Below are 27,522 nucleotides of genomic sequence, written 5' to 3'. Positions count from 1 at the left end.
CTTTAACACAAACTCAACATTCATTGTTGTAATCAGAATTATTCAGTGAAATTCACCAAATGTATTTGAGGCATCAGTTGTGGGATTAAGTGCAGTACTCTAAATATGCAATTGACAGTGTCAGCACTTACACCTACAAGGACTATCTGTTGAACCACCACAGCTTTAATTAGATGTCCACCAAGAAATATACAATTTGCACACATGCAAATTCACACACACACACACACACACACACACACACACACATGTCCATAACAAGCGATCTGAAAGCACAACTCTGCAATCGAGAAAGGTTTGCTCCACCATCACAGAGAGACCCAGAGCTATGTGTTACCATCTATTTCTTTGGGATTGGCTAAAAACACAATGAGAACAGTGGCGATGATAAACAGCAAAAGCAGGAGCACTATGAGCACCAGCTCCAACGTGGAAAACTTCTTCAGCCTCCTCTTTGCCATCTAGGGAAAAAGAGAGAGGGAAATAAGTTCAGATTTACATTGTATTCACTATATAGCTAGCAAGTTTTTTTTTTTTAATGTAAAAACTTAAATATCCCAAAGGCCGAGGAGATAGCTCCGGAGGTGAGTGCTTATCATACAAGCTGAGGAGCTGATTTTAAGCCGTGGTACCCATGTGAAAAGATGGGCCATGGCTGTGCAAACCTGTAACCCCAGTGCGGAGGGAGGCAGAGACAGGTGAATCTCTCTGCCCTGGCCAGCCACTCTGACAAAATGACAGCTCTGGGTGCAATGAGACACTCTGTCTTGGGGAAATAAGATGGAAGAACAATAAAGAAGAATACCAGATCTCTTCCTCTGCACTCCAAAACTACGTGTGTGCGGTGCCTGCATCTGCACACACACGTGTCTACCCCCCCACACACATATATACATCTCGTACTGCACGCATACCCCAAAAGCTCAGATATATACAAAATTCCCCAATGAATTTCAAAAATCATCAACTCCTGGCTTATCTCATTTTGTCTTTATCATACTTAGTTGTTTCCCTCCTCCTGTTTGAATCAGATCTCAAATTTCACACATTTTAATCCAAAAAAGATATTCAATACATTTTAAAAGATTAAAAGTTTTACAAAACAGAGCTGGAGAGATGGCCTAGCAGTTTTTAGCAGGCATTTACCTGCAAAGCCAAAAGACCTCAGTTCAATTTCCCGGGACCCACGTTAGCCAGATACCCAAGGTGGCACATACGTCTGGAGTTCATTTGCAATGGCTTGGAGGCCCTGGCATGCCCATTCTCTCTCTCTCTCTCTCTCTCTCTCTCTCTCTCTCTCTCTCTCTCTCTCTCTCTCTCATAAAAAAAGGGAACCAATTGGCATTTGTTTTTAATGTTCTTTATGAATCTGAATTTAAGCACATTTGACATGATTAATCCACTGACAACATTAATTCTCATGTCTGCCTATCTTTCCCCAGTAAGGACCTCACTACATTGGTGTAACCTTCAGAGTATTTTTGCAAACAATAAGAGTCTTGTTGTAACCCAATGTAACCCCATGCTATGCTCTCCTAGCATAGCATGTCATAGAATCCCCTTGTAGCATGCCTGCCCTACACATCTATAAGGAAAACTTTCTTCTTTTAGTCCGTGTAGAATTTAGGAACAAGGAGACCTTAGATGATTTGTAATTTCAGGGGAAAAAAAAATATACAAAAATTACACATTTACTTCTAGCTATTTCTCCAAATTCATGTGCTGTGTCCTGACACTGCATGTGGAGCCTTTGACAAAGTGACTGCCATGAGGAACTGCCTTCACGTCACCAGGTGGAAATATTGATGCACATGTGAAGTTCTGTCCTTATCAGTGTCCTGATATGGACTCTTTATCTGCTCAGTGCTTTATGGCTGCGTTATCTGAGACTCACGTGACCAGTAAGGAAGATCATGAGCAACAGCACCCCTACTCACTCAAAGCCTCCTTCCCTCCCCACCCCACCCACCGCTCTGCAAGCGGCACCTATCGTAACTCATGATCTCTTTACTCACAAACCACACGCCATGCCTTCTTTCCTTGGCCCTTTAGTCATCACCCCCTGACTTAGCAATAATACATGTCCTTGTATCTTCATTATCTACCAACGTTTGCTCCGTGCTGTCCATAGGCAGAAACCGTCCTCAGCTCTTTGCTGAAAGATTAGGACTTACCAGGTAGAAAAATCCCTGTTAATATGTATAATTCACTCTTATGTGAAGAACATGGGGCTGATGGACATTTTTGCATAACAAGGACTACCTTCTGTTTTTCTACAATGAATTTTCCCAATCCTTTTTCTTACCTAGAATTTCCTGTACCTCACTTTCTTGGACTTGATAAGAAACTCCAGGTTTACCTCGTCTGTAAAATTCTGCAAAGATTAGTAATTGTCCATTCATGAAATAATTAAGTTAGCTGATAAGGCAATCCTAGGTTGACTGACAAGGAGAAACGTTATTAGACTGGCCCTCCAAGGAACCATGAGTCTTTCTCTTTGGTGATTGTTAATAGTTGTGCAGGGGGAGACTATTATATGTTTTCAAGTGCCTACTCACATGATAGGTTACATGCTCTAAAGAAACATTCGCATATTCCTGGTCAAACTAGAAGCATCATATCATATTGAGTTCATGGAAGCATTGTCACCTTGGGACAGCCCAGTCAAAATGCTTTAGGGACTAGAGACCCTGACTACCCTCAGCCCATGTAGCTTTAAAGAAGGAGTTGCGGGGCTGGAGAGATGGCTTAGTGGTTAAGCGCTTGCCTTTGAAGCCTAAGGACTCCGGTTCAAGGCTCGACTCCCCAGAACCTATGTAAGCCAGATGCACAAGGGGCACATGCATCTGGAGTTCCTTTGCAATGGCTGGAGGCCCTGGTGCACCCATTTTCTCTCTCTCTCTCTCTCTCTCTCTCTCTCTCTCTCTCTCTCTCTCTCTCTCTCCCTCCCTCTCTGTCTTTCTCTGTTGCTCTCAAATAAATAAAGAAGGAGTGGCTGACTTGTGGGGAGTTGTCTGACTGCGACCTGTGCCTGGATCACCCTGCAGTACAGCACAGAGCGGCCAGCGCCAGTGGAGAATGTGGTTGCAATGGGCTTTGTAATCTGAGAAACAGCCACAGCTGTTAACAGATGTCACATTCCAACCCACACTCATTGTCTAGTCCACAGATGGCACCATTCTCACTTTAGAGGCACCACCAGGCTGTGTCCTGCAGGGATCGGAGGACAGAAGACCAGCGAACAGGAACTCAGTTGTGCAACAACAAGCTTTGTTGACGATGATGGCAGAAAACTAAGATGGAGAAGAGGAAACGGATGCATCAAACAAGGAGGGAACTACTAGTTGCCGGAATGATGAGCCTGGCTGCTCTTATGGGATGAGAGAAGATATTACGAAGGTGAGGCCAAAGAGAGCGCTGCTGTCTTTGATCTTCAGTGGGAAGGGAGGGCCATTCATGCAAGGGACCAAAATGAACTGACAGAACCCATCCTAATGACTTGGCTACTGATTGCTTCAGAGTCCTACACACAGACCAAAGAACCACACAACAGGATACTTGGGGTGACACTGTAATGAGTTCAGTGGGGACCCTAAAACTTAGTGTTCCTAAAGGAGGTGCAGCGACTTAGCAGAATCCACTTCACACTGGGTCTGCTTTGACAGGCAGTGTGAACAGAGTGGGAGGGACCCATTGCCTTCTCCTTGCTTCTCTAATCCTGTAAGGACCCATCCCTTTCACGGAGCATTCTAAATTTTGTCACGCTTCCACCTCCACCCAGCTTACCTAAGCGTGTTTGCCATAAAAGAACATACGAGCACCAGAGATCCTAAGTCATGGTCAACGTTGGCTTTCAAACAACCCACTGAAAGATGACTGAGCTCAGGGATTCCCCACAATTCCCTAACGCTGGGCTTGCCCTGTTCCCCTACACACACCAGAATGATTTGAGAAAGGAAAGTCTACTCCACTTTACTCCAAGTTGGCCTTGAATAAATCCATTTCCTTCCACCAACGTCTGTGACTGGGTTATTTATTTATTTAGTTACTTAGTTACTTAGTTACTTACTTACTTACTTACTTACTTTTTTATTTATTTATTTGAAAGAATGAAGAATGGGTGCACCAGAGGAGTCTCTTGTCACTGCTGCAAACAAACTCCATTCACATGTACCCCCTTTGTGCATGTGGCTCTCTGTGGGTACTGGGGAATTAAACCCAGGCCAGCAGCCTTTGCAACAGGAGCCTTTAACCACTGAATAATCTCTCCAGCTCCTGTGTAGGTTTTTAACGAGCAGCAAGATCCTAACTTGAAAAATATATATATATATTTAACATCTGCTACTTGGCAATCTGTTATCACTCTTTGTTTAGCAAACATATAATTGCACAATTTAAATACTAATGATAATCATAGTTGACAATAGTATAGTAACTATACTAAAAAGTTTCCATAGTTTTTCACATGGTCCCCTCATAACAACCCCAAGTGTGGTACTATTAGGTTCCCCAGTTCTGAAAGCTAAATTAAGCTCTAGCTTGTCCGATGACCTGCCATTAGAAGATAAGGAACAAAGCCACGATCTGAACAACTGCCCTCTGGGTACCCACAGCCAGGGCTTTCAATCATTGCTCTACATTCTACTGTTGCCATGCCCACACTGCATACCAGCCTGGGCTTTTTATAAACTGTGGCTTTAGCATATAGCATCTTGCTAATTAACCAAGGACTGGGCATGTATGTAGTACTTGGCTAAGTGCTTGTAAGATGTATTATTTCCTCTGGTTCTCACCATCAATAGACCAGTGGGAATTATTTTCTCTATTTTGCAAATGAATTATCTGTGCCTTACAGGCTCTAGTTTATAGCAGAGCTAGGCTTCAACCAGCCAACCTGAAGCCAAAGCCAGGGCGCTTAAGGCCTGTGTTATATGAACTTCTACTATTTGTTGCTAGGGCAGAAACACTTATATCAGGAACAATAAGTATTTCTAAATAAGCAGACATAAGACACAACGGAGAACCCTGTATTCAAAGATACCTGAAAGGCTTATGGAATCGAAAGGAAATAAAAATTCCATAACATCTCTGTCCCCCAACGCATCATGGAAGGAGCAAGGTTTCCATAAAGACCCATAGCATCAATTTTCCTGTTTGTGGCTCACAGCACTGTTTCACATTCTCTGAGACCCACAGGGAACAAGTTACTGATATACTCCATTTTTCAGAGTTACTTGTCATCAGGTAATAAGTGCTATAGATTTGGGGAGAAGGGAAATTTGTTTGCAGATTATTTTTCATTCATCAAAAATATTATTAAGTTCCTGGGGCTGGAGAGATTGCCTAATGGTTAAGGCATTTGCCTGCAAAGCCAACGGACCTCGGTTCAATTCCCCAGGACCCACGTAAGCCAGATGCACAAGGGGGCGTATGCGTCTGTAGTTCATTTGTAGTGGCTGGAGGCCCTGGTGTGCCCATTCTCTTTTTCCCTCTTTCTGCCTCTTTCTCTTTCCCAACTAAATAAAGTTTAAAAAATATATTATTAAGTTCCTGTAGGATGCAAGCAATTTTCCAGGCACTAGTTATGCAACAATCAGCAAAAGAGATAAAAACCCCTGTCCATGTGGGACGTATGTTCATGTGGATAGAAAAGAGAGAGAATAAACCAAATAAAGGAGAAAATTATCATTGTAAATAAATCATGCAGACTAAACAGCAATTTGTCTTTTTTGAATAAATATCATTATAAAAACAGTTGTCAAAGCCCATCTTATAGACACTGTTAGAGTTAGTCACTCTCATGAGGGCTGAATTGTCAAAAATGACTTTTGATAATAAATTTAGAAATATTGCATAATATGTCCACTTCTGTGAGGTAAAGCCAGTGTCTGCTTTGTGTATGGGGATCCAAGGCATTCTTTTAAAAGCCATCTCTTTAAAAAAGGCAAAAAAAAAAATCTAGTAGAAAAGGCAGAGTCGATTTTATAAGAACAAAAACAGGCTGTCAAGAAGAAGCCAGAAACACTGCTAAATGGCAAACAACATTTAACACCTTAGCCCATCAGCTCCTGGCAAATTTGAGAATGGGAAGGGGGAAGCAGTTACCAGCTACTAAATTGGATCACACCCAAAGTACAGCAAATCAAGAGATTTGCCCCAATCCAGCTGTGTGACCAGTGAGTAGGGAACACTTATCACCTATGAGCAGTTTCCCCATGCTAACTAGACGCCAACTATAACATTCTGTAAGCCCAGGCCACAGTCTACAAAGGGTTATCTTCCTGGATCAGTTTTAGATGGGAGGTTTTCCTTGTAGGCCCATCTACTCCTTAGATATCAGTGCTTACAGAGAAGTTCATCAAGTGCTTTACTAGCTCATTAACATTTCTTTTCTTTTTTTGTTTTTTTGTTTTTTTGTTTTTTTGGTTTTTTGGTTTTTTGAAGTAGAGTCTCACTCTAGCTCAGGCTGACCTAGAATTCACTCATGGTGAACCTCCTACCTCTGCCTCCTGAATGCTGGGATTAAAGGCATGCACCATCACACCTGGCATCATTAACATTTTTTATGACAGAATAATTGATAAAATCAGAGGCATCTTATAAAAGTGTGAGTGAAAGAGAGATGATGCCTTAATTCGGGGTACCAAAGAGAATATCATTCCATGTCATTCTCAGACCCACCCAGGGAAGAGGACCTTTTCCCTATCGCCATTCCGGACAATTCTCCATAGGCCCCACACAAAACTGACAGACTGTTGGAGATCAGGAATTCCCCAGAACATGCCAACGCCACCCCAGATGCTGTGTTGGAAACACACTGGTAGCCTTTTCCAGTGAAACCCATGGCATTAACTGCAGCCCTTCTCCCTTTCCCGAGTCGTAACCCCATTTTCACCTCAGTGATCAGTCAGAAAAGAGATCCACACAGTCTACCAACTAGTAAGAACCCAACTCTTAATCGTAACCTGGGACCAATCTAGATATGTGTTACTTCCTTTTTTGCTGTTCCCCCGCCCAGATTCCACGTGAATTCATTCCAAACTCCCACCGCACACCGCTTCACCTCCGCATCCATCCCAGCATTGCACGGTCGACTCACACCCTCTCAGTCTCTTTCCCAAAACAATTCTGCACTTGATCAAAAATGGTAGCAAACCCTTAAGGGCAATAACAGATTTCTCCATTACCTAACCTCCATCAAATCTCTAACAACAATGCCTCAGTCACACTCCACGCCCTTTCAGAAGGAATGTCCCAAATATTCCAATCTTACTCCCAATCAGTACACTCTTTTTTTTGGTTTTGGTTTTGTTTGTTTTTGAGGTAGTGTCTCAATCTAGCCCAGGCTGACCTGGAACTCACTCCGTTGTCCCAGGCTGGTCTTGAACTCACGGTAAACCTCCTACCTCTGCCTCCCAGCTCCTGGGATTAAAGGTGTGTGCCCCCATACCTGGCTTCCAATCAGTACTACTTTTTCCTCACTTTCCCCAACTCACCTTCAAACTCAGAATCTCTACCTGCCACCGCATTTGAAACATTCTTCACATCTCACCAGCAACACACATAAATGTACAATTTTAACAGCACTCATCCATCATAGGCACAAGGAATGCACACATGAGCTCAATGACACCCTCAGACAAGACCAAGGAGTTAAATTTAAGCATGTGCCTACATAATTTGGGAGGGTTGTTATTATTTTTGCCCCGTAACACAGCATGAAAGAGTTGCTGACCAACAGTGATCAGTACAGCTACTCACAGACTTGTGTACACACACACACACACACACACACACACACACACACAGACATCCACAGCCACAAATGAATGTGCAGTTCATACACAAACCTCATTGCTTCCTGAAGCTGCTCCCTGGGGCTCTGAAGGAAAAGTGGCCTAGCAATAAAAGACGATCCACAAAAGGGAGCTCAGGAGCTGGTGACTGACTGCTTGCTGGCCTATCAAGGACGTGTTAATGGCCTTTGAATGCAAATCACAGCCCAGCTTGCCTTCCTGAGATCAGAAGTGTTAGTTAATTAGTAATCACAGCCTTCCTCTAAGGATAACACCCCCTAAGACCTCAGAGCAAGAAGCCAGCCACAGTATCTTTACTTAGCCCCGAGGACATTTATGGATCTGGTAATAGAACACTGAGTGGATTTCATCTGTAAAAAAGAAATAAATGATCTGGAATCCTAGAAGTCTGATCTCTCTTACCGACTCCTAATCTCTCGGGAACACATTTGGTAGTCTGTTGATGTGTAGATAACACAGTCTGTAGATGTGAGATGGAAGGAAACTGCTTTGAACATTTCAAATAACTTTGATTCATTTCTTGCCACAACAAGAGTTATCCTTAAGCTTGTTTATGTCCTGGAGACCCTTTGACAATCTCTCATGTCTCCTACTGATTCGCTTAGAATTGTGGTTTTAAATGCATGAGATATGCTGCTCTCACTATTGGTTGGAGAATCTGCTTTCTTTTAACAGATGGCAGAAAAAATTAGGGAGAAACAATATCCATAAATATAACAAGAAAAGATAGAAGGCTGCCTAGCTGGAGAGGCTCCACCTCCATCACATCTATCGTGGCCCATGAGACATGACCGAGGAAGTGGTGATCGAAGCATAAGCTCTGCTCTCACTGCTAGCTTGACAACCGGCTCCAAGGAAATGGGGGGCACACAAAACGCTTCAAAATAGAAATTCGATGATTGCAGAGAGCTTACTACCACTGAACTAGTCATAAAACGTTCCCACCAAGACTCGGGGAAAATTAAGGAAGAGGGGGAAAGATAGATCCTAAGAGTCACAGGGTGGGAAGGAGTATCTTGAGGCATCAACACCCCCTCCCAAGAATGACTAATGCATTCAGGACCCCCAACGTGAACACACCAATAACCCCACTGAGGAGGGCCCTCAGCAAGTTGGAGTAGGGGAGAGAGAATGTAAGAGTTGTAAGTATAAGTAAGGGAATATAACCAACACCAGGTATGTTCATACTGTAAAATTCATAATCAATTAAAAACCTAGGAGAGGGTAGGTGCAGTGGAAAGAGTTTCAAAGGTGGGGGGAAAAACAGAAGGAAGTGAGGGCACTATGACCAAAGTAAATTTTGTACATACATAAAACTTGTCAATAAGAAGTTTTTAAAAATTGGGGCTGGGGAAATGGCTTAGCCATTAAGGCACTTGCCTGCTAAGCCTAAGGACCCCGGCTCAATTCCCCAGGACCCACGTAAGCCAGATGCGCAAGGGGTCGCATGCGTCTGGAGTTCATTTGCAATGGCTAGAGGTCCTGGCGCATCCATTCTCTCTTTCTCTCTGCCTCTTCCTCTCTCTCTCTCTCTCTCTTTCTCTCTCAAATAAATAAATAAAATATTTTTTAAAGTTTTAAAAAATTAAATAAATAAAATAAAAATTATATTGTGACAAGGGCCTTAGCTGGAGAAGGACATAAGTGACTCCATATTGTGAACTTATACAAGGAAGTTGAGCTGGTACCTTAGGATATGGTCTCACCTGCACTTGCTTCGACACGTTGGGTCACCACAAGACAAAAGGTTTTTTTCTCGCTATTGCTCAATGCAATCTTTAGCTTTTGAGTTAACTGCTGCTTGCTTGCAGTTGCAGGAGAGGGAATATGCAGGGAGGGGAGGTTCCCGAAAAGTTTCTGTTTTTTTTTTTTATTTTTCTAAAATCAACTGAAATTAACTCTTGGTTCTGTAAGCTTATGATTACTGAACTTCTGAACTGTAAAACTAAGTGTGCAATCATATGGATTTCTCCTGTGAAAGGAGCTGAAGTGCAGCCTGGTACTGCATTCAGGTTTCCGAGTCCTGGATGTAGTCAGGGGGTGGCTAATAGATTCCTCCCATCCGGGTGGTCTTCCCTAGGGGTCCTCACCATGACAATATAAAAGTATAAAAACAAAGAAACAAATGCCTGTTCTAATACAAAGGACTTTTTTAAATTCAACACAAAAGGCATGTTAATATTTCCTTTACACGGATGAGCCTAATAATGGTCCCAAACTGACTGTATTTGCTGAATACAAAACTAATTAATAAAAAAAATTTAAAAATATATTTCCTTTAGCTTATATGATATGGATTATTTTTTCCCTTAGAAGCAATACAAATAAGTGAAAGAGACAGAAACTCAAGTGCTAACGAAGTAGTAAGGTTGGTACCTTTGTTCTTTTCCATAAAATCTGACCTGTGTACCATGAAAGATAAGAGAAAATTGTTACTACTATGATTAAAAACGTAATGTGGTGGGGGAGGGGCACTGGAGCGATGCTCAGTGGTTAACATGCTTGCCTACAAAGCCTAAAAAGCCTGGTGTAATTCCCCAGTACTCACATAAAGCCAGATGCACAAAGTGGCACATGCATCTGGAGTTTATTTTCAGAGGCTGGAGGCCCCTATCTCCCTCTCTCTCGCTCTCTCTCTCTCTCTCTCCCTCTCTCTCTCTCTCTCTTTCTCCTTGTAAAATAAATAAATAACTTTTCAAAGTAAAGGGTTGTTTTGTTTGTTCATTTTGTTTTGTTTTGTTTTGTTTTTCGAGGTAGGATCTGACCTGGAATTCACTATGGAGTCTCAGGGTGGCCTCGAACTCACAGCGATCCTCCTACCTCTGCCTCCCAAGTGCTGGGATTAAAGGCGTGTGCCACCACGCCCAGCTGCAAAAGGGTTTTTCTATCTCTTAGACAGCCATAACCATCATCCATCTCTCTCGGTGTGCTTGGTAAAGTAAGCATTAGCTTGGTTACAGTGAAGCAGAAGCCTCAGGTGCCTGGCCCCAGTGGAAAGTTTCCAGCTAGAGGTTAGTTAGCAGTTTCTGTTCAGTCAAGATTAAATTTCATTTCCTTATAATATGATTGATTTCAATTCCTCAGTTTCTGTTGTTTTGGGTGGGAACCTGTCAATCTAATGGCCTTCTAATGAACTGTTAAAGTAAATAAAAATCAAATAAAAAGTTATTTGGGGGCTGCAGAAATGGCTTAGTGGTTAAGCGCTTGCCTGTGAAGCCTAAGGACCCCAGTTCGAGGCTCGGTTCCCCAGGTCCCACGTTAGCCAGATGCACAAGGGGGCGCACGTGTCTGGAGTTCGTTTGCAGTGGCTGGAAGCCCTGGCGCGCCCATTCTCTCTCTCTCCCTCTATCTGTCTTTCTCTCTGTGTCTGTCGCTCTTCAAATAAATAAATAAAAATTTTTTTAAAAAAGTTATTTGGATTCTGAAGCCCTCCCAAGCAAATAAAATGCATGAGATAAGATAAATGGGTATGCAAAAGAAAATCATTATATTGAAATATAGTTACTAGACTACTTTCAATTGCAGTGATGATTCTTATTTATTGGTATTTGACCAACTTTATAGCAACAGGCATAATAGTTATCTGAATTTCAAAGCAGCGACAAGCATAAACAATAGCCCAATATTTCTTAAATGTATGATATAAAGGTAATGTGACCTCTCTTGAACCAAAGCCACAGGGGTTAATAACACTATTGGAGTTTGTTGTACTGAAAATAAATGCTAAATTTCAGTTTTAATTTAGCAAAGAGAGACAATGTATCAGAGTATTTTGATGTTCATTGATCCTAATAATTTAAAAACAGAGGCCATACTTGTAAACTTAGAATTTAATTTTTATTTCTCTGGCAATTTATTTTTTTTAATTTTACAACTGCCTTAGTCTATGACGCACTGCCAAATTAAAAAAAAATACTGGTTTGTTTTGTTGTTGTTTTTAACCACACTTAATTTTAAAGGCCCTGTTCAATGATAGTTATTTCTGAACATTAGCCTCTAAATTTCAGAAAATATTTGGGGCAAAGAACATAAATTTATGAGCTATGTATATTACCTGGCAAACATTTAAATTACAATGTCTTATCTTAGTCATGTCACAAAGGACATGCACATGGACAATCAACACTGAATCACCTTATCTTTCTGAAAACTTGACTTCCTTGTCCTCATTTTTTCTCATTTTACCAGTTAGTATGGAAATCTTGATCCAGGCGTGGCGGCACATGCCTTTAATCCCAGCCCTTGGGAGGCAGAGGTAGGAGGATGGCCATGAGTTCAAGGCCACCCTGAGACTACATAGTGAATTCCAGGTCAGCCTGGACTAGAGTGAGACCCTACCTCGAAAAAACAAAAACAAAAAAATGAAAATCCTGTCCGGAGTAAACAGACTCTGCATCCAGCCACTGGAAGTGCCAGAAACCTTTGGCATCATAGAACCAAAGAATTTACCAGAGCTGTCTAGTTAGAACCTTCAGAAAATAGCTGGTCAGCACTATGTCCCTCTGGCCATTGTCCATTCTTATAGTGTGAGAGGATTTTTCTCCAGTGATCCCTTTGGCTATTGCCCTCTTTAATCCCTTAAGGGTACCTCACTTTACTACATAATAAACTGTCTTGCACACTAAGCTCTGGGTGCCCCTCTCTCCCTCTCTCTCACACTCACTCAACATCACAGCCCACTAAACTCCTGTTCGAGCACACTCCATCTTCACCCTCTGCCCATGCACGTGACCTCTGACAGGCTTGGAAGACTTCCAACTTTAAATTGTACCTCTTGGCCGCCGCTGTGTGGTTTTCCTTCTTTCTCCCCACCGATAAGCGTTTCGTATCACAAGCCACCTGGAAAGCAAGGAAGTTGTTGGAATAAGAGCAATTGCTGTGCCCGGAAGTGTTGAGAGGAAGGTGAGAGCAGAAACAAGACGCAGAGGACATTGCAGCATTTCCTCCCCTTAGGAAAGACCTGCTCTTCCACCACTTTACGCTGCTTTTCACCGCCCCTCTACCTGTCCACACAAGAGTGCATGCCCACAGAGGGGTCAAGGGTAGAGTCAATGGCAATAATGCAAAGCCTGGTATTCACATGTGAGTAATAAAACTTTACATCCATATGACCCTTTGCAGCTTTGAGAACACTTAATCTTCAACATGACTCGGATGCCAGTGATGCTGAGACAAGGCAAGTGCCCTTAATCCCCAGTGAATGAGGAAACAAGTGAAATGATGTGCTAAAGGTCAGCCAGAGCTCAGCTCATCCTGACTCACTTCAACCTAGTAATCCCATACTCACAGACTCTGAACTCAGTAAATCTATTAAAGCACAAATCAAACGTCTGTTTTCAGTCAACAACTTCCCTCAAATCCCATCAGTGATCAGAGTCTACTTTCCTTTAAGCTCAGAACTTTTATGGAAACTTCCATCATTTCCTGTGTGGCTCCCTTCTTCCTGCTGAAATGACTCCTTCCTACACAGCCCGCTCCAGCCAGGGAAGCTCAGCATAACCCCAACTCTATGGTCACAGCTAACTGCATTGGCAATGGACAGCTAATTCAACTTGCCAACTGGTCTCTTCTCCCAGAAATTCTGATTTGAGATACAGGACCAGAATTACGTTGTGTTAGGAGCTAGGTCTATAGGACCATGTCATGTTATCAAGAGCTTGAAATTAAAGACTTTTAATAAACACTTGTTACCCCAAAATGAAAATTGGGTAAATATACAGAGAACAGCAGGAAGGGGTCCATTCAAATCTGCCATGGTTTGGATGCAGCTTGTCCATTAAGGGTTCCTCCACTGGAAGCTTGGTTCCTCACATGATGTTAGGAAGCCATGGAAGAGGTAGAGGCTAGGGCTGGAGGGATGGCCTAGCAGTTAAGTTGATTGCCTGCAAAGCCAAAGGATCTAGGTTCAATTCCCCAGGACCCACATTTGCAGTGGCTGAAGGCCCTGGCATGCCCATTCTCTCTCTCCCTCTCTTTCTCTCTCTTCCTCTATCAAATAAATAAATAAAATGTGTTTTTAAAAAAAGAGGGGGCTGGAGAGATTGCTTAGTGGTTAAGCTCTTGCCTGTGAAGCCTAAGGACCCCGGTTTGAGGCTCAATTCTCCAGGACCCATGTTAGCCAGATGCATAAAGGGGCGCAGGTGTCTGGAGTTCATTTGCAGTGGCTGGAGGCCCTGGCATGCCCATTCTCTCCCTCCCTCTCTCTCTCTCTCTTTCTCCCTCTTGCTCTCTCTGTCACTCTCAAATAAATAAATAAAAATTAAAAAAAGAGGTAGAGGCTAGTGGGAGGTGGGTCTTTGGAGGTATGCCATCTGGTAATAGATCATTAGATGAGGAAATAGAAACTTAACTTGCTATATGGCGGTTTCTGTCAACATGGCCGAGGTTTGGTTCATAGCTCCCAACAAGGACTCTTCTTATAGAAGTTCCTGCCTTTGGCTTTCCCTATATAGGTAAGACCTTTCCCCCTCCATTATTCTGTTCTTCTCACTATTCTTCTCCATCCATTCTCTCACTTTCTGTCTTTCTCCTCTTGAGCATTATAGACCCAAAGTATGGATTCCGTATTGGATCAGTCAGTAATTGCACTGATCTTCAAGTAATAGCGACCCAAGCACTGTGGCTTAAAGACATTATATAATTGCCCTCTGACGCATAGTGAGAAGCCTGAAAGACAGTCATCGTCATTGCTGAGATGCTGTTAGCCGTTCCGAACTTTCCAGGTGAGCGCTTTGAGACTCGTCTTTTCCCTCCTGTTTGACTTGAGCCATAACACTCAAGTTTAAGCGCAGAAAGAAAGGCAACAAAGGCTTTCTAAGAAATCTTACCTAATTTTTTTCTTGCATCTCATCAGCTAGTTCTACATGAAAGAAAGAGAGGAAAGGCGGCTCTTGCTTTCATTTGGGAGTATTTACATACCCAGTGAGCACAACTGATAACGAAGAGCCGAGAACTGATTTGGCATAGGCAGTTGGCAGAATCTGTTATGGACAGAATGACAGGTTGGGTGTGTGCTCTTTGCTTGGGGCCTACTGGATGCTCCAATCCTACTTGTAGCAGTGCTGAGCCTTGGTAGCCTTTGGGTTCTAGTTTTTGCCTTCAGATAGTAACACTCACACTATACCCTACCTCACCATTACATTTTTCATTAAAGAGCGATACTTGGAAGAGCATTTACTTGGGGGTCCCCAGGACTATATGTCATCTAAAAGCATTAGCAACCTTCTTCAGTTTCTAGCAGAAGTTTGCATCACATTGTGGTGGATCACTCAAGTGAATGACAATTACCTCCTAATGCCATGCGCAAAAGACAGATCCTAAAGCAAAGTCCAGTGAACAAGCCATAGTCCAGTTTCCATGGTGCAGGATTGTTGCTGAAATTTTCTTGTTCCCTTATATTCAAGTGACTTTCAAACGTGACTGTGCATCAGAATCCCATGGAGAGCTTGCAAAAAAGCACAGCCTATGGGATCTATCTTCACGGTTTCCTTTTTAATTCTGGAAGTCTAAGTGAAGCCTAAGCATGTTTTAAAAATCTGCTGAAGCCAGGCGTGGTGGCGCACGTCTTTAATCCCAGCACTTGGGAGGCACAGGTAGGAGGATCGCCATGAGTTTGAGGCCACCCTGAGACTACAAAGTGAATTCCAGGTCAGCCTGAGCTAGAGTCTGACCCTACCTCAAAAAACAAACAAACAAAAAAATATGCTGACACTATTGCCCATAAGTATTGACAGCTGCTGTTGTAAGATGTAATAAATTGACAATACTAGAGATTACCTGAATGAATCTAACTTGAAATCAATAAAGAAACATGCCTACTTAACATACCCTACTTTGAATTTAAGCAGAAATGTATAGGGCTGGAATAGAGAACTCTAAGGACAAATATGTCCACTAGAACTTTGCCTACAGTTTGATGGCTACTATTTGTTACTAGATCAAAATTCACTGCCCAGTTTTCTCTCAGGTTGAGCGCTCTCCTCAATGGCTATGTGACTGGTTAATAAAGACTATCAGTTTCACTTTTTAGCACAGAAAGCAAGTTAGTGCTTGGCATGAACTCATCTAGAACAAAGCAGGACCAACAAACTACATCCACAAGAAAGACAAGCTGGACAAGTCATTATCTTGGATTTAAATTGAACAGCCAACTAAAGGACCAAAAGCTTATAGCAGGGCTGTAGAGATGGCTTAGCAGTTAAGGCACTTGCCTGCAAAGCCAAAGGATCCTGGTTTGATTCTCCAGGACCCACGTAAGCCAGATGCACAAGGGGGGCACATGTGTCTGGAATTCATTTGCAGTGGCTGGAGGCCCTGGTGCTCCCATTCTCTCTCTCTCTCTCTCTCTCTCTCTCTCATAAATAAATAAATAAATAAATAGGAAAAAAAAAACCACTTAAAGCTGGGCGTGATGGTGCACGCCTTTAAACCCATCACTCGGGAGGCAGAGATAGGTTCTCTGTGAGTTAAGACCACCCTGAGACTACATAGTGAATTCTAGGTCAGCCTGGGCTATAGTGGGACCGTACCTTGAAAAACAAAAACAAAAAAGCAAATAAAGCTAATGTACAGTAAGTATCTGCTCTTAAAACATGTAATGTCATGAATACATCTGTGTAAACAAGTGAACTTCATTGTTATTCTTCTGAAGCAGGAAGAATTGGCAAAACCACACTGAGGACACTTGAGACGATGTGCCATCTCAAAGGATGGTCGTCCTTCTTCAGTCCCAAGCAAAAGTCTGAATCTCATTTATGGTGGAACTTTGATGGTGGTATGAACAGAGTGATCTCAGATCTGCTGAAGAAACTCCAAGGAACTTCCTTCTCAGACCCTGGGGTCATAATTTGCTCACTTAGTTTACTGAATTTACTAACCTGAGAGGAAGGCAAAGATGTTGTTTCAATGTCTAATGAGTTTTCTCCATTTCTTCCCTTAATCATAATGGCATTCTTTTGAAAATATATGAATCTATCGAAGATCAGGTTTTCTAACTCTCCTGAGAAGGGGATCAATGTTCACCCAGCTTCCTCCACCACCCCGAGGTGTTTCCCTGTCTGTTCTGCCACACCCACCTGCCCAAAATGTAATCAAATCAGTCTGAAGTTGGAAAGAATATTACTACCTGGCATCTCATCCTCTCACACCCAAATTGATAAGCTTGGAGAAGAGTACTGATGATGGGCTGGAGGGATGGCTTAACAGTTAAGGCGCTTGTCTGCGAAACCTAAAGACTCAGGTTCGATTCTCCAGGCCCCATGTAAGCCAGATGCACAAGGTGGCACATGCATCTGGAGTTCATCTGTGGTGGTACGCCCATTCTCTCTCTCCCTCTCTCTAACAAATAAATAAAAATAAAGTACTGATGGTGCAATCCAGATCCTCACTGGAAGTTTGCTGACTTTTGCCAAGATATGTAACTACTTGGCCTTCCTGAAGCTTTTACTTTTTCATTAGTTAAATGTAAGTATCAAAGTCTCCTCAGGATACTGTGATATTGAAGGAGTTCAGAAGCGGATGTGACGGCACACACCTGTGATCCCCGTACTGGGAAGATGAGGCAAGAGGACCAGAAGCACAAGGGCATCCTTGGATACATACAGGGTTTGAGGCCTATCTTGGTTAAATGAGAATAAATAAGTATTAATAAAGTGATATTCAGCTAATGTAGTATAAGATAGAGTTTAAATTTTCATTATGTAAAATACAGGACCAAATTGGTGGCAAGTCAGGAAGTCTAAAAGTCTGGTGCCACCTAGTGGGAGCCGTTAAGTAATTCTAGAAAGACTTTGAGGCCCAGGCTGTCTTGCTGAATTTAGCAGGTCAGGCCCTTTTTCTTTGACAGACTACCTGGGGAAATGAGACGCGCAGGGCGTAGTCCTTGTCTTCCACACTTGCTGAGAGCCGCTCGCCTGTCTTTTCCCATGAGTGTGGCACAGCCTTGACATCAGCCTAACCCTGTCCCCATGTAGTAATGGGGGCAAGTGGAGGACAGGAGAGGACTCATCGCTGACCACTTTATATCTTAATTCACAGGGAAGCTAAAGAAGTCTTGTAGACCACAAGCCCTTGGGTCTTACCTCCTGCTAAAAGCCACCCTGGTCTCCTCTCTGCTCCTGAAGACATGGCTTCCTTTTCCCTCCATCGGTTTTGGAGGGCCATTTCCTCCATCCGAGTGTGCTTTCCATCACGGTCATGACAAACCTCTCCCCCACTTTATTTTCCAGCATGACACCCTTCCAGATGTCCATTTCATGTCAGTTGTTTGTTTGTCTTGAAGTAGGGTTGCTCTAGCTCAGGCTGGCCTGGAAGTCACTATGTAGTCTCAGGCAGGCCTAGAGTTCACAATGATTCTCCTACCTCAGCCTCCCCAGTTCTGGGATTAAAGGCTTGCACCACCACGCCTAGCAGAGACAGAGAGAGAATGGGTGTACCAGGGCTTCCACCCACTGCAAACTAACTTCAGACACACGGGCCACTTTGCGCTTCTGGCTTTTACATGGGTAGTGGGGAAGTGAACTCCAGTCATTAGGCGTTAGCAACAAACACTTTAATCACTTAGCAATCTCTCCGATCCTTCTGTGAGTTTTTAACTCACTGACATTAAATTGTTTCTTTCGACAACTGAAGGTGTTCAGCGATGTGTGTCCTCTAAAGCAAAAATGACCACTTGCCATGTGTTCTACTTACAAATTTACATACTTATACATTTTACACTTCCTCACAGTCCCTGTTGGCTTATTTAATATAGGCTTCTGTGACTTTTTCTGCCCCCTTTTACACCTGTGCCTTTTTTGCTGACACCAGATAGTTTGTATAAGTGTTGCGTTGTATATAGCAAGGATTAGGAAGTGAGCTCGACGCCACTCGCTCGCCCACATTTAAACACCTATGGTAAGAGTGGTGCCTTGGAAAAACTGAATGCAAATGGAAAGCGACACCGTTTCCAAGCTTATGTCACCCAGAACATCTCCGTTCCCTGCTGTCAGGTTCCTCTGAAATCCATAAACAAATCCTACTCTTCTCCATGTTTGGGCCCAGATGGGGATGCAAAACCAGATGCCATCTGTTTGGAGAACTGCAACTCTCTTGTTTGCATTCCTGGTGTTGTACGGTGACCCTCTGGGAGGTGGGTGCATGGGAACACCTGGATTTATTAAAACCTCCTGCATCAAACAAGAGGGAGAACCCTCCGTCTTCTCCCCTCCTCGTGAGCTGTCATGTGTAAATAGCCAACAGAGAGCCAAGCAGCATCCATCTGCGTTTCCCACCAGGGCTTTCTGTGTATCGGCTTGGGGATAAGTAGAGGTCTGCGGAAGTCGGATTCTTTGTAAAGGAAAGGTCCTGGTTCGCAGGTATTCTCCTGTCCTCGGCTGGGTGGTGGCTGAGACCCAGATTAGCTCACAGACAAGAGGCATCATGTTGTCTCTGACTCCCATCTCATCTGCGTCCTATGAAGCCAAGATCGCGTTTCTGTTCTTTTCGGTCGTGGAGCTTGCAGGGGGGATCCTGGCCAACGGCTTCATTGTCTCGGTGAATGTGTGGGATGTGGTGAGGAGGCAGCCTCTGAACAACAGTGACCTGGTGCTCCTGTGTCTCAGCATCACGCGCCTTTTCCTGCAAGGACTGCTCTTTCTGGATGCGGTTCAGCTTGCCTGCTTCCAGCAGATGAAAGATCCCCTGAGCCACGACTACCAAACCATCCTCACTCTCTGGATGATCGCCAACCAAGTGAGCCTCTGGCTGGCTACGTGCCTCAGCCTCATTTACTGCTCCAAGATCGTCCGCTTCTCCCACACCTTCCTGCTCTGCGTGGCAAGGTGGATTTCCAGAAAGACCCACCACATGCTCCTGGGTGCGGTCCTTTTCTCGTGCGTCTGCGCGGTGCTCTGTTTGTGGGACTTCTTCAGCAGAGCCAGACTCACGTTCTCGGCTGTGTTACCCACGAACGGTACAGAGCTCAGCTTGCAAATATCAAAACTCAATTTCTTTTACTCATTTCTCTTCTGCAATTTGGGGTCTATTCCCCCTTTTCTAGCTTTTCTGGTTTCTTCTGGGGTTCTGATTACCTCCCTGGGAAGGCACATGAGAACAATGAAATGCCAAACTGGAGACTCTCATGACCCCAGGCTGGAGGCCCACGTCAGAGCCATGGTCTTCCTGGTCTCCTTCCTCTGTTTCTACGTGATGTCCGTCTGTGCCGCCTCCATCTCGGTGCCCTTACTGGTGTTGGGGCACAATAAGGGAGGGGTGATGGTTTGTATAGGGATGATGGCAGCTTGCCCCTCTGGACATGCGGCCATCCTAATCTCAGGCAATGCCAAGCTGAAGAGTGCCTTAGGGGCCATGATACGCCGGGTTCAGAGAAGCCAGAAGGTAAGGACGGGTCACAAGACGGCTCCCTGGACACTCTGATGGGAAGATACAACATAGACTCCTGTAAATACACCTCTGAATCCTTGATTATACTCCGCTCATTCTTCATAAGACATTTCTGTTTATTCTGTAAAACAAAGCTGAAAATCTTTTAACTTGACATCAGTAGGCTCGTGAATAGAATAACTGAAACTCTGTAAGTGACTTCGGCAAGTATAATAGTGCTGGCTCCTACAAATGGTTTGATAAAATGAACAAAATAAAAAGATGAGGTACTTGATGTAAATATTTTCTCATTGTAGCTTATTATTGACTAGTATGAGCTAGACCACGAGACACACCTGTTCTGAAGAATATCTATCTCCAGAGAATATGACTGGCTTTTAACATGCCTGCTTAGCCTCATGCTCAAAACTGGTGTTGAAATGATATTTTAAAATGTCCAGTACTATGGCAACAACACAGTGTTCTTCAAACTCCATAGCTTTCATTGAAACCTAAGATAGGAGACAGAAAAAAAACTGGAGAAGCTGGGCATGGTGGTAAACACCTTGAATCCCAACACTCAGGAGACAGAGAGAGGAAGATCGCTGTGAGTTTGAGGCCAGCCTGAGACTACATAGTGAATTCCAGGTCAGCCTAGGCTAGAGTGAGACCTTACCTCAAAAAAAAAAAAAAACAATGGAGAAATAATTATGTCAAAACTTCAACTGCAAAAGATATTACATTAAAGTACACAATTATATATAATATGAAAAAGTACAGTTAATTTCATAAAATATTTGAAATTAACTTTGCTTTTATAAGAAATTAAGCAGATGTTGGAAATCCTAAAATACATGCAGAAGAAAAAGGAGACCACCAATTCAATGGAGACCAGATTCTTACTGGCAGATAACCTGTACTGCAAAGCTTCAGTTCCTCCTACGGATAAAGTGTGCCTGTGGTTGGGGGCTAATGTAATGCTTGAATATGACATTGATAAAGCTCAGACATTATTGGAAAAGAATTTATCAACTGCTACAAAGAATATTGATGCTCTTAAGGAAGACCTTGACTTTCTTCGAGATCAATTTACTACTACAGAAGTCAATATGGCCAGAGTTTATAATTGGGATGTAAAAAGAAGAAACAAAGATGATTCTACCAAGAGCAAAGTATAATGCTGGCAATTGAAAATGTGGTTCAAGTTTTCGAACACGTTATTTTAAATGACCCAGTCTTTATCCTTAAAGATTGACGTAACTTTGAACAATTTCTTTTCCTAGCAAGAATAATTAAAACTTTAAAATCCATTCTATTTATTTATAAAAGCAAAGTTAATTTCAAATATTTTATGAAATTAACTGTATTTTTTTCATATTAACCAGCAAAATTAATGCTGCTTTCATCATTTTATTTTGTCTGTCATAAGACAACTCCTCTCAGATGTCACAGTGGCTCACCCAACCTAGATAATCCCCCCCAGGTGATTCCAGGTCCTGTCAGGTTGACAGTCAACAAATCCTGAGGATCAAACCCAGGACAGCACACATGTTAGACAAACTTCTACTACCAAGTTACACTCTAAGTCCCTTAACTTGATATTTTTCACACAAGAAATAAAATGAACATACTATTAGTTATTCATATGAGCCCTCCCTCCAGATCTCCATGTAAAAGAAAAAAATGTATTTATTGTTATCTATAAAGTAAGGAAAAATCATTTCAATGGTTAAATAGTGGTTTGTGAAATGCTCCAAGATTATGGGAAAATAACTAATTTTTCAAACTTAAGGGGAAAGTGACAGAAAGGGGTGTTGAGGTCCCCTCTCAACCGAGGTTCATACATCTCCATAACTCTGACCACACCAACCACTCTATCCAGAAATATGGCCACTTATCCCCCAGAGAAAAGGCTGTATAGGACGTATCTCCTGACTTCAGCTCTGCAGAAGTCACTGCTCATGTTTGCAAGACCCAAGGAGAGACTACGAATCCCCTTGCATATACTTCCCTAACTCACCACTACAAGTTACACCCCAGAATCCTTAGTGAAATCCCTGGAAGCAAAAGTGAGAGAGGCGCCTGAGAGGTCATCAATGTCTTTTCCTTCTTTAACATTAAAAAATAATGTTTATATATATTTTGAGAATCTGAGTGTGATCTTTAACCTGTACCTAGAAAGGAAAGTTACATTTGCCATACATGCTGATGTAGCATTAACACTTAATGTTAAGGCTGACAGGAGCTCAACTTATTCTGATGGGTTGCCATTAGTATGATAGCACACTCCTGAACACGAATGCTTACACCTCTCATCTAATCTAAGGGTTATTTAATTCAATAAAGAATTGGCACTGAATGTAATGGTTTCATCTCATGCCTCAATACCAATTTGGCACAATGGGATGCCCAGACTTCTTGATCTGAAATATGCTGCCCTCTGCCTGGATCATTCCTGGGCACCCATTAGTGCACACAGGGAAAGGCCCATGGTTTCCTGTCTAGGTAAGCCTCTGAAGTTTTCTTGAGGAAAAGAAAAAACAATTCTCAATGAATATCTGCATCTGGATAAATGTACAAGAAGTACAGAGCAGCTGCAGGCTGTATGAGCGATGCAGAGAATAGTAAAGAGTACTTTCTTCAAGACTCGGGTTAATTGAAAAACACATACAAACATAGAGAGAATATTTTTTTGAGGCAATCCTAGCAGACTGCCCCCTTTTTTTATGAGAGGGAGGAAGAGAGAGAGAGAAGGAGAGGACTGGCAGCCAGGACTCCAGCCACCTTAATCGAACTCCAGACGCGTGTGCCACCTTGTGCTCATGAGCTACCTTGTGCGTTGTCATCATCGTGTGTGTCTGGCTTATGTGGAACATGGAGAGTTGAACATGGGTCCTCAGGCTTTGCAGGCAAGTGCCTTAACTGCTAAGCCATCTCTCCAGCCCACAGAAAACAAAGAAGAGGCTACATGTACATATTGTCATAACAAAGGGTGTGCTTAGGGTTTAGATCAGCATTCAAGTAAATGGTACAGACTATATTAAAAGGAAGTAAAGTGCATGTTCAATGCTAGGGAATGGAGACCCGTTTATGGAACGAAGCTTGATTAAGGGACTTTTTGTGTGTTAGTGATTAAAGTACAACCTGAAGTGAGGAAGTGACAGGATAACAGCAATGATTCTGTGACGATTATATTGTATACCAGTGACTCAAAAGGAAGGAGGCAGAGTGTTCAATCTATTTGCACTCCAATTGCAGTAAAAGGAGATGTGGTACTGGATAAGGGTAGAGAGAATGGAGAAGTTGGAATAAACATGAGCACGTTGGAAAAGCATCCTCATCTCGCAGACAGTGGTTGATCAACAAGGAAGAAACAAGGGGAACTCAGTGGGGAACTGGCACTATGGTGCAATCGCCAACAGGAACAACGACGGGAAGACATGTCTTCAGCTCAGAAAAGGACAGTTTATAACTTTTCCTCCGTTTTCTTCCTTTCTTTTCTTTCCTCGCACATCCCTGTTTCTGAGGACAAGCACTCTCTCTTAATGGTGATTGCTCCTCTTCACACCTCACCAGCAGGTTCCCATGGTCCAGCCATGGATTCGTTCAGACCCATCAACACTCATCTTTGCATTTTTCTTGGGTCTAATTTGACCCAAGAAAAATTTGTAAGTCATGAAATCCAGCAGCTTCCCTGTGGCTGTGTTCTCTGCCGTGGTTCCTAGCACAGGCAGAAGAACAGGTAAGCAGAGATAAGAAGCAGGTAGATAGAGGAAAACCAATCCATCTCACAAAGTCCTAGGTTTTTTATGTTCCAGACATGCAACCCTATAGCCAGCACTAATTACCACACCCACGAGCGTATCAGTACAACGTGTTTCCTGAAAATGATGAAATGATATCGTGAAATGTTAACCACAGTGGTTTTGGTTCACTGGTAAATCTGGCTTTAAGACATACCACCACAGGATTTCTATCTAGTCATGCTGGCTAATTTGACCTTTCCGACAGAAAATATCAAGGTTTTCATAGTACAAAAAAATAAAATAAATATCTCTTGATAATTTTTATTTTATTTTTTTCTACTTTTTAAATTTTCTTACATGTACATAATGCATTTTGATCTTATTCCCCAAATTAACCTAACTTATCCCTTCTCCCTTTGCATTAACACTTTCTCCTTCCCCATTAATCTTACTTTTGTGCCATTTTTAACCCATTGACTTAGAGTTATTTCAATGGTCATGGGTGGAAGGTTATGTACTTTGAAATGGGAAAATTACTAGCTTGATGCTTTATATTTAAATTTTTGCCTTTAAAGTTGTTTAGCTGAATGTTATGGCAGTCTTAAGACTGGGAGATGAATTAGTGGTTAAAGGTGCTTGCTTGCAAAGCAAGCTGACCCAGATTAGATTCCCCAGTACATAAAGCCAGATGCACAAAGTGGCACATACATCTATAGTTTGCAGTGGCAAGAAGTCCTAGAGTGCTCATTCTCCCTCTCTCTCTCTCTCTCTCTCTCTAAATAACCAGAAATTTAAGTCATAAATACATAAATAAAATTGTTCATCAGTACTAGAAGACAGTATTTAGCTGCTTATAATTATTATTTATATCCTTATGATTAATTTTTTTGTCTATTAAGTTCTCACTCATATTACTCCCAGGAACTATATATCTTACTAGACTAGATTTTCAAATATTTGATTCTTTTAAAGTCATATTATCTGGGCTAGAGAGTCTACTCAGTAGTTGAAGGTGCTTGCAAAGTCTGATAGCCTGGGTTCAATTCCCCAGTACCCATGTCAAGCCAGAAGTAAAAAGTGGAACATGCACCTGAAGTTTGTTTGCAGTGGCAGGAGGCTCTGGCATGCCCATTCTGGTCCCCCTCTCTGCTGGCAAATAATTTAATAAAAATATTTTCTTTTTTCTTTTTTTTCTTTTTCTTTTTCTTTTTTACAGTAGGGTCTCATCCTAGCCCAGAATGACCTACAGTTCACTATGTAGTCTCAGGGTGGCCTGAAACTCATGCCGATTCTCCTACCTCTGCCTCCCAAGTGCTGAGATTAAAGGCATGAGCCACCACATCCAGCAATAAAAATATTTTTAAGAAAAATAAAATCACATAGTTTCTCCTTCGCTCCATAGACAATCTTTTAAATGCATATCATCTGTAAAAAGTTCATGTCCATTTAAAAATATATTTTATTTATTTATTTGAGAGATAAGTATAGAGAAAGAGGTAAGGGAGAGAATATGGGCCCACCAGGGCCTCTAGCCACTGCGAACGAACTCCAGACACATGTGCCACCTTGTGCATCTGGTTTCCATGGGTCCTGGGGAATCAAATCTGGGTTTTTATGCTTTGTAGACAAGTACTATAACTGATAAGCCATCCATCCAGCCCTTATGCCCAATTTTAACAATAACATCATTTATTTATTTGCTATGAAGATTCTTATTCTTTCTTTTAGTTAATTTACTTTTCATCATGCATCTTTTCTATATAGCAGCTGTTCTTTTATTTATTTCATCAAAGAGTCTTTAGTTGTATTTTCATTGGATCTAACCTAAGGATTTCTCTTTCTTTCTCTTTTAACTTGATATTTTTTCTTTGTCTCTAAATCATGTATTAATATCTCAATATCTTCCAATTTTATTGTTCTCCTATGACTTCTAATGCATTCTTCACAGTCCTTCATTCTACTAATTTTTTTAAAATCATCAATTATATCTCCAAATGTTTCTTGTCCATTTCATGGCATTGTCATTTTCCTTTTACAGATTCAGTGTTCTCTAACATCTTAATGAAAGCATATGTGAGATATCGTTCTACATTTTTGTGTAGGAAAGACTCTAATAACTCATATATACACATTGGATCTCTTCACACTGCTTACTTTATTTTGAGTTTGTTCACAAGTTCAATGGTTATTTTCTTCTTTTTTTTTTTTTTGTTAAATCTTTGAGTGAAATTGAGAAAGTTTTACCCACATTTAAACCTACGATGGTTCGTGATAGATATTGGAATGGTCGAATCCTACAACACTTGAAGAATTAAGATGGGGGAAGTTTGTGATTGACTGTAGTTCTGTGCTGCTGGTTAGAGACATGTGGGCAGGAAGTCTGACTGTGAACATCGTGCCTCTTCCATCTGGCTCTGACACAACTTGCTATTAATGGGGCAATGTCCTCGTCATCCAATCAGAATGACTGTCCCCTGCAAGAGGACTTCCGGTTTATCCAGTGAGTCATTGCACAAAGTGCAAGCCAAGTGCAATAGTTTCCATGCTTTCCTGTGCTTCTGGAAGGACGCAGAACTTCACAGACTTATCACAGTTTCCGGGTGACCCCCCTCCCCAGACTCCCGGCTGCCTCTCATCTCCACACATGACAGTTTTGTGTTTGTCTGAGCATGCTACTAGAAAAGCCTTCTAATCATTCTCAAAATAGGGCTTTTCATGAATTCCGTGTTGTTGCATCACCTGACTGGGAATTACCTTAAAACAATACACTAATTCTAATACTTTTCTTCTATTTACAAACCAGGGGTGGTTAGTTATATGAGCTACTGCCATCACAGTCCCTGGTTATTTACAACATAGTTTTAATCAGAACTCAAAATCGTTAGAGATGGCCAAACATCTTTGTTATCCTTGAAAACAATGACAGCGAGTTTGTTAATTGGTGTATCACAAATTTAACTGATCAGAGTATCACCCACAAATTTAACTGATCAGGAACATGTGGGCCCTATAATACTTTCATAAATAAAGGGCTAGAAGCCCAATGCCTGTTCAAAGCGCATGGTTCTAAGAATTGTGGCTGTTTTGAGGCTATGGCAGTGAGAAGATGAACAGCCTCAGCTTTCCTGGCTGCAGAGAGTGTGGTAGGTAAAGAGAAAAAGCATTCTATCCTATGAGAATTGCTCCCAGGGAAAAAGTACACAGTATCATGGGACTTAGTAAGGAACAGTTAAACCCAATTGAGGGAAGGCTGTGGAGAATTGACAAGAGTTTTCCTGGGAAAAATGAGGCCTGAAGAATGAAAGTCAAAGAGAGCAAAAGGAGAGAGAGAGAAGTTCTCTGTGACCAGTAACGATGTGTCCTGTGAATGTGTGAAGACGTAACTCAAGGGGAAAACACATAGACAACTTAGGCTTAGTGTTGCAGGCAGATAAGGCCGGAGTAGATGTGGTGCCCATAAGAAGTACAGAACTATGGCACAGATCCCAGGTGCCTATGTGGTTGAGCACCCCACAACCTTCATGAAAGAAGGAATGTGCAAAGATTTATAGACCACATTTCGGAGCCCAGACTTTGTCCCAAAAGCAAGAAGGCTGAGT

At 42.2% G+C, this 27,522-nt stretch overlaps 2 protein-coding genes across 2 annotated transcripts in view; one reads left to right on the top strand and one right to left on the bottom strand.

Annotated features, from left to right (window-relative positions):
* The window catches only part of Mgam (maltase-glucoamylase), a 256,817-nt gene extending 248,848 nt beyond the window's left edge, over positions 1-7,969 (bottom strand). Inside the window, exons 1-2 of the mRNA XM_045160081.1 lie at positions 7,851-7,969; positions 338-461 (exon numbers count right to left, since the gene is read on the bottom strand). Of these exons, the coding sequence (XP_045016016.1) occupies positions 338-461 (124 nt within the window). The 5' untranslated portion in view covers positions 7,851-7,969. The remainder of the gene's footprint in view (positions 1-337; positions 462-7,850) is intronic.
* An 11,266-nt stretch (positions 7,970-19,235) lies between these two features.
* Tas2r38 (taste 2 receptor member 38) lies at positions 19,236-21,355 on the top strand. The gene is made up of 2 exons (XM_004661084.3): positions 19,236-20,192; positions 21,011-21,355. The coding sequence occupies exons 1-2, from the start codon at positions 19,236-19,238 to the stop codon at positions 21,353-21,355; spliced, it is 1,302 nt and encodes a 433-aa protein (XP_004661141.3).
* The last annotated feature ends 6,167 nt before the right edge of the window (positions 21,356-27,522 follow it).

Source organism: Jaculus jaculus, chromosome 10 (genome assembly GCF_020740685.1).
Source record: "Jaculus jaculus isolate mJacJac1 chromosome 10, mJacJac1.mat.Y.cur, whole genome shotgun sequence".
In the NCBI taxonomy this organism is placed as follows: Eukaryota; Metazoa; Chordata; class Mammalia; order Rodentia; family Dipodidae; genus Jaculus; species Jaculus jaculus.
Note: the sequence above shows the minus strand (reverse complement) of the source record. Positions and strands in the feature narration are given on the sequence as shown.

What these genes read in the sequence shown, in the direction of transcription:
- Tas2r38 (XM_004661084.3), top strand. Translation starts at nt 19,236, where the DNA reads ATGTTGTCTCTGACTCCCATCTCATCTGCGTCCTATGAAGCCAAGATC. An exon ending in GGGTTCAGAGAAGCCAGAAG is followed by an intron (nt 20,193 to 21,010) that starts GTAAGGACGGGT and finishes GAAATTAAGCAG; the next exon opens with ATGTTGGAAATCCTAAAATA.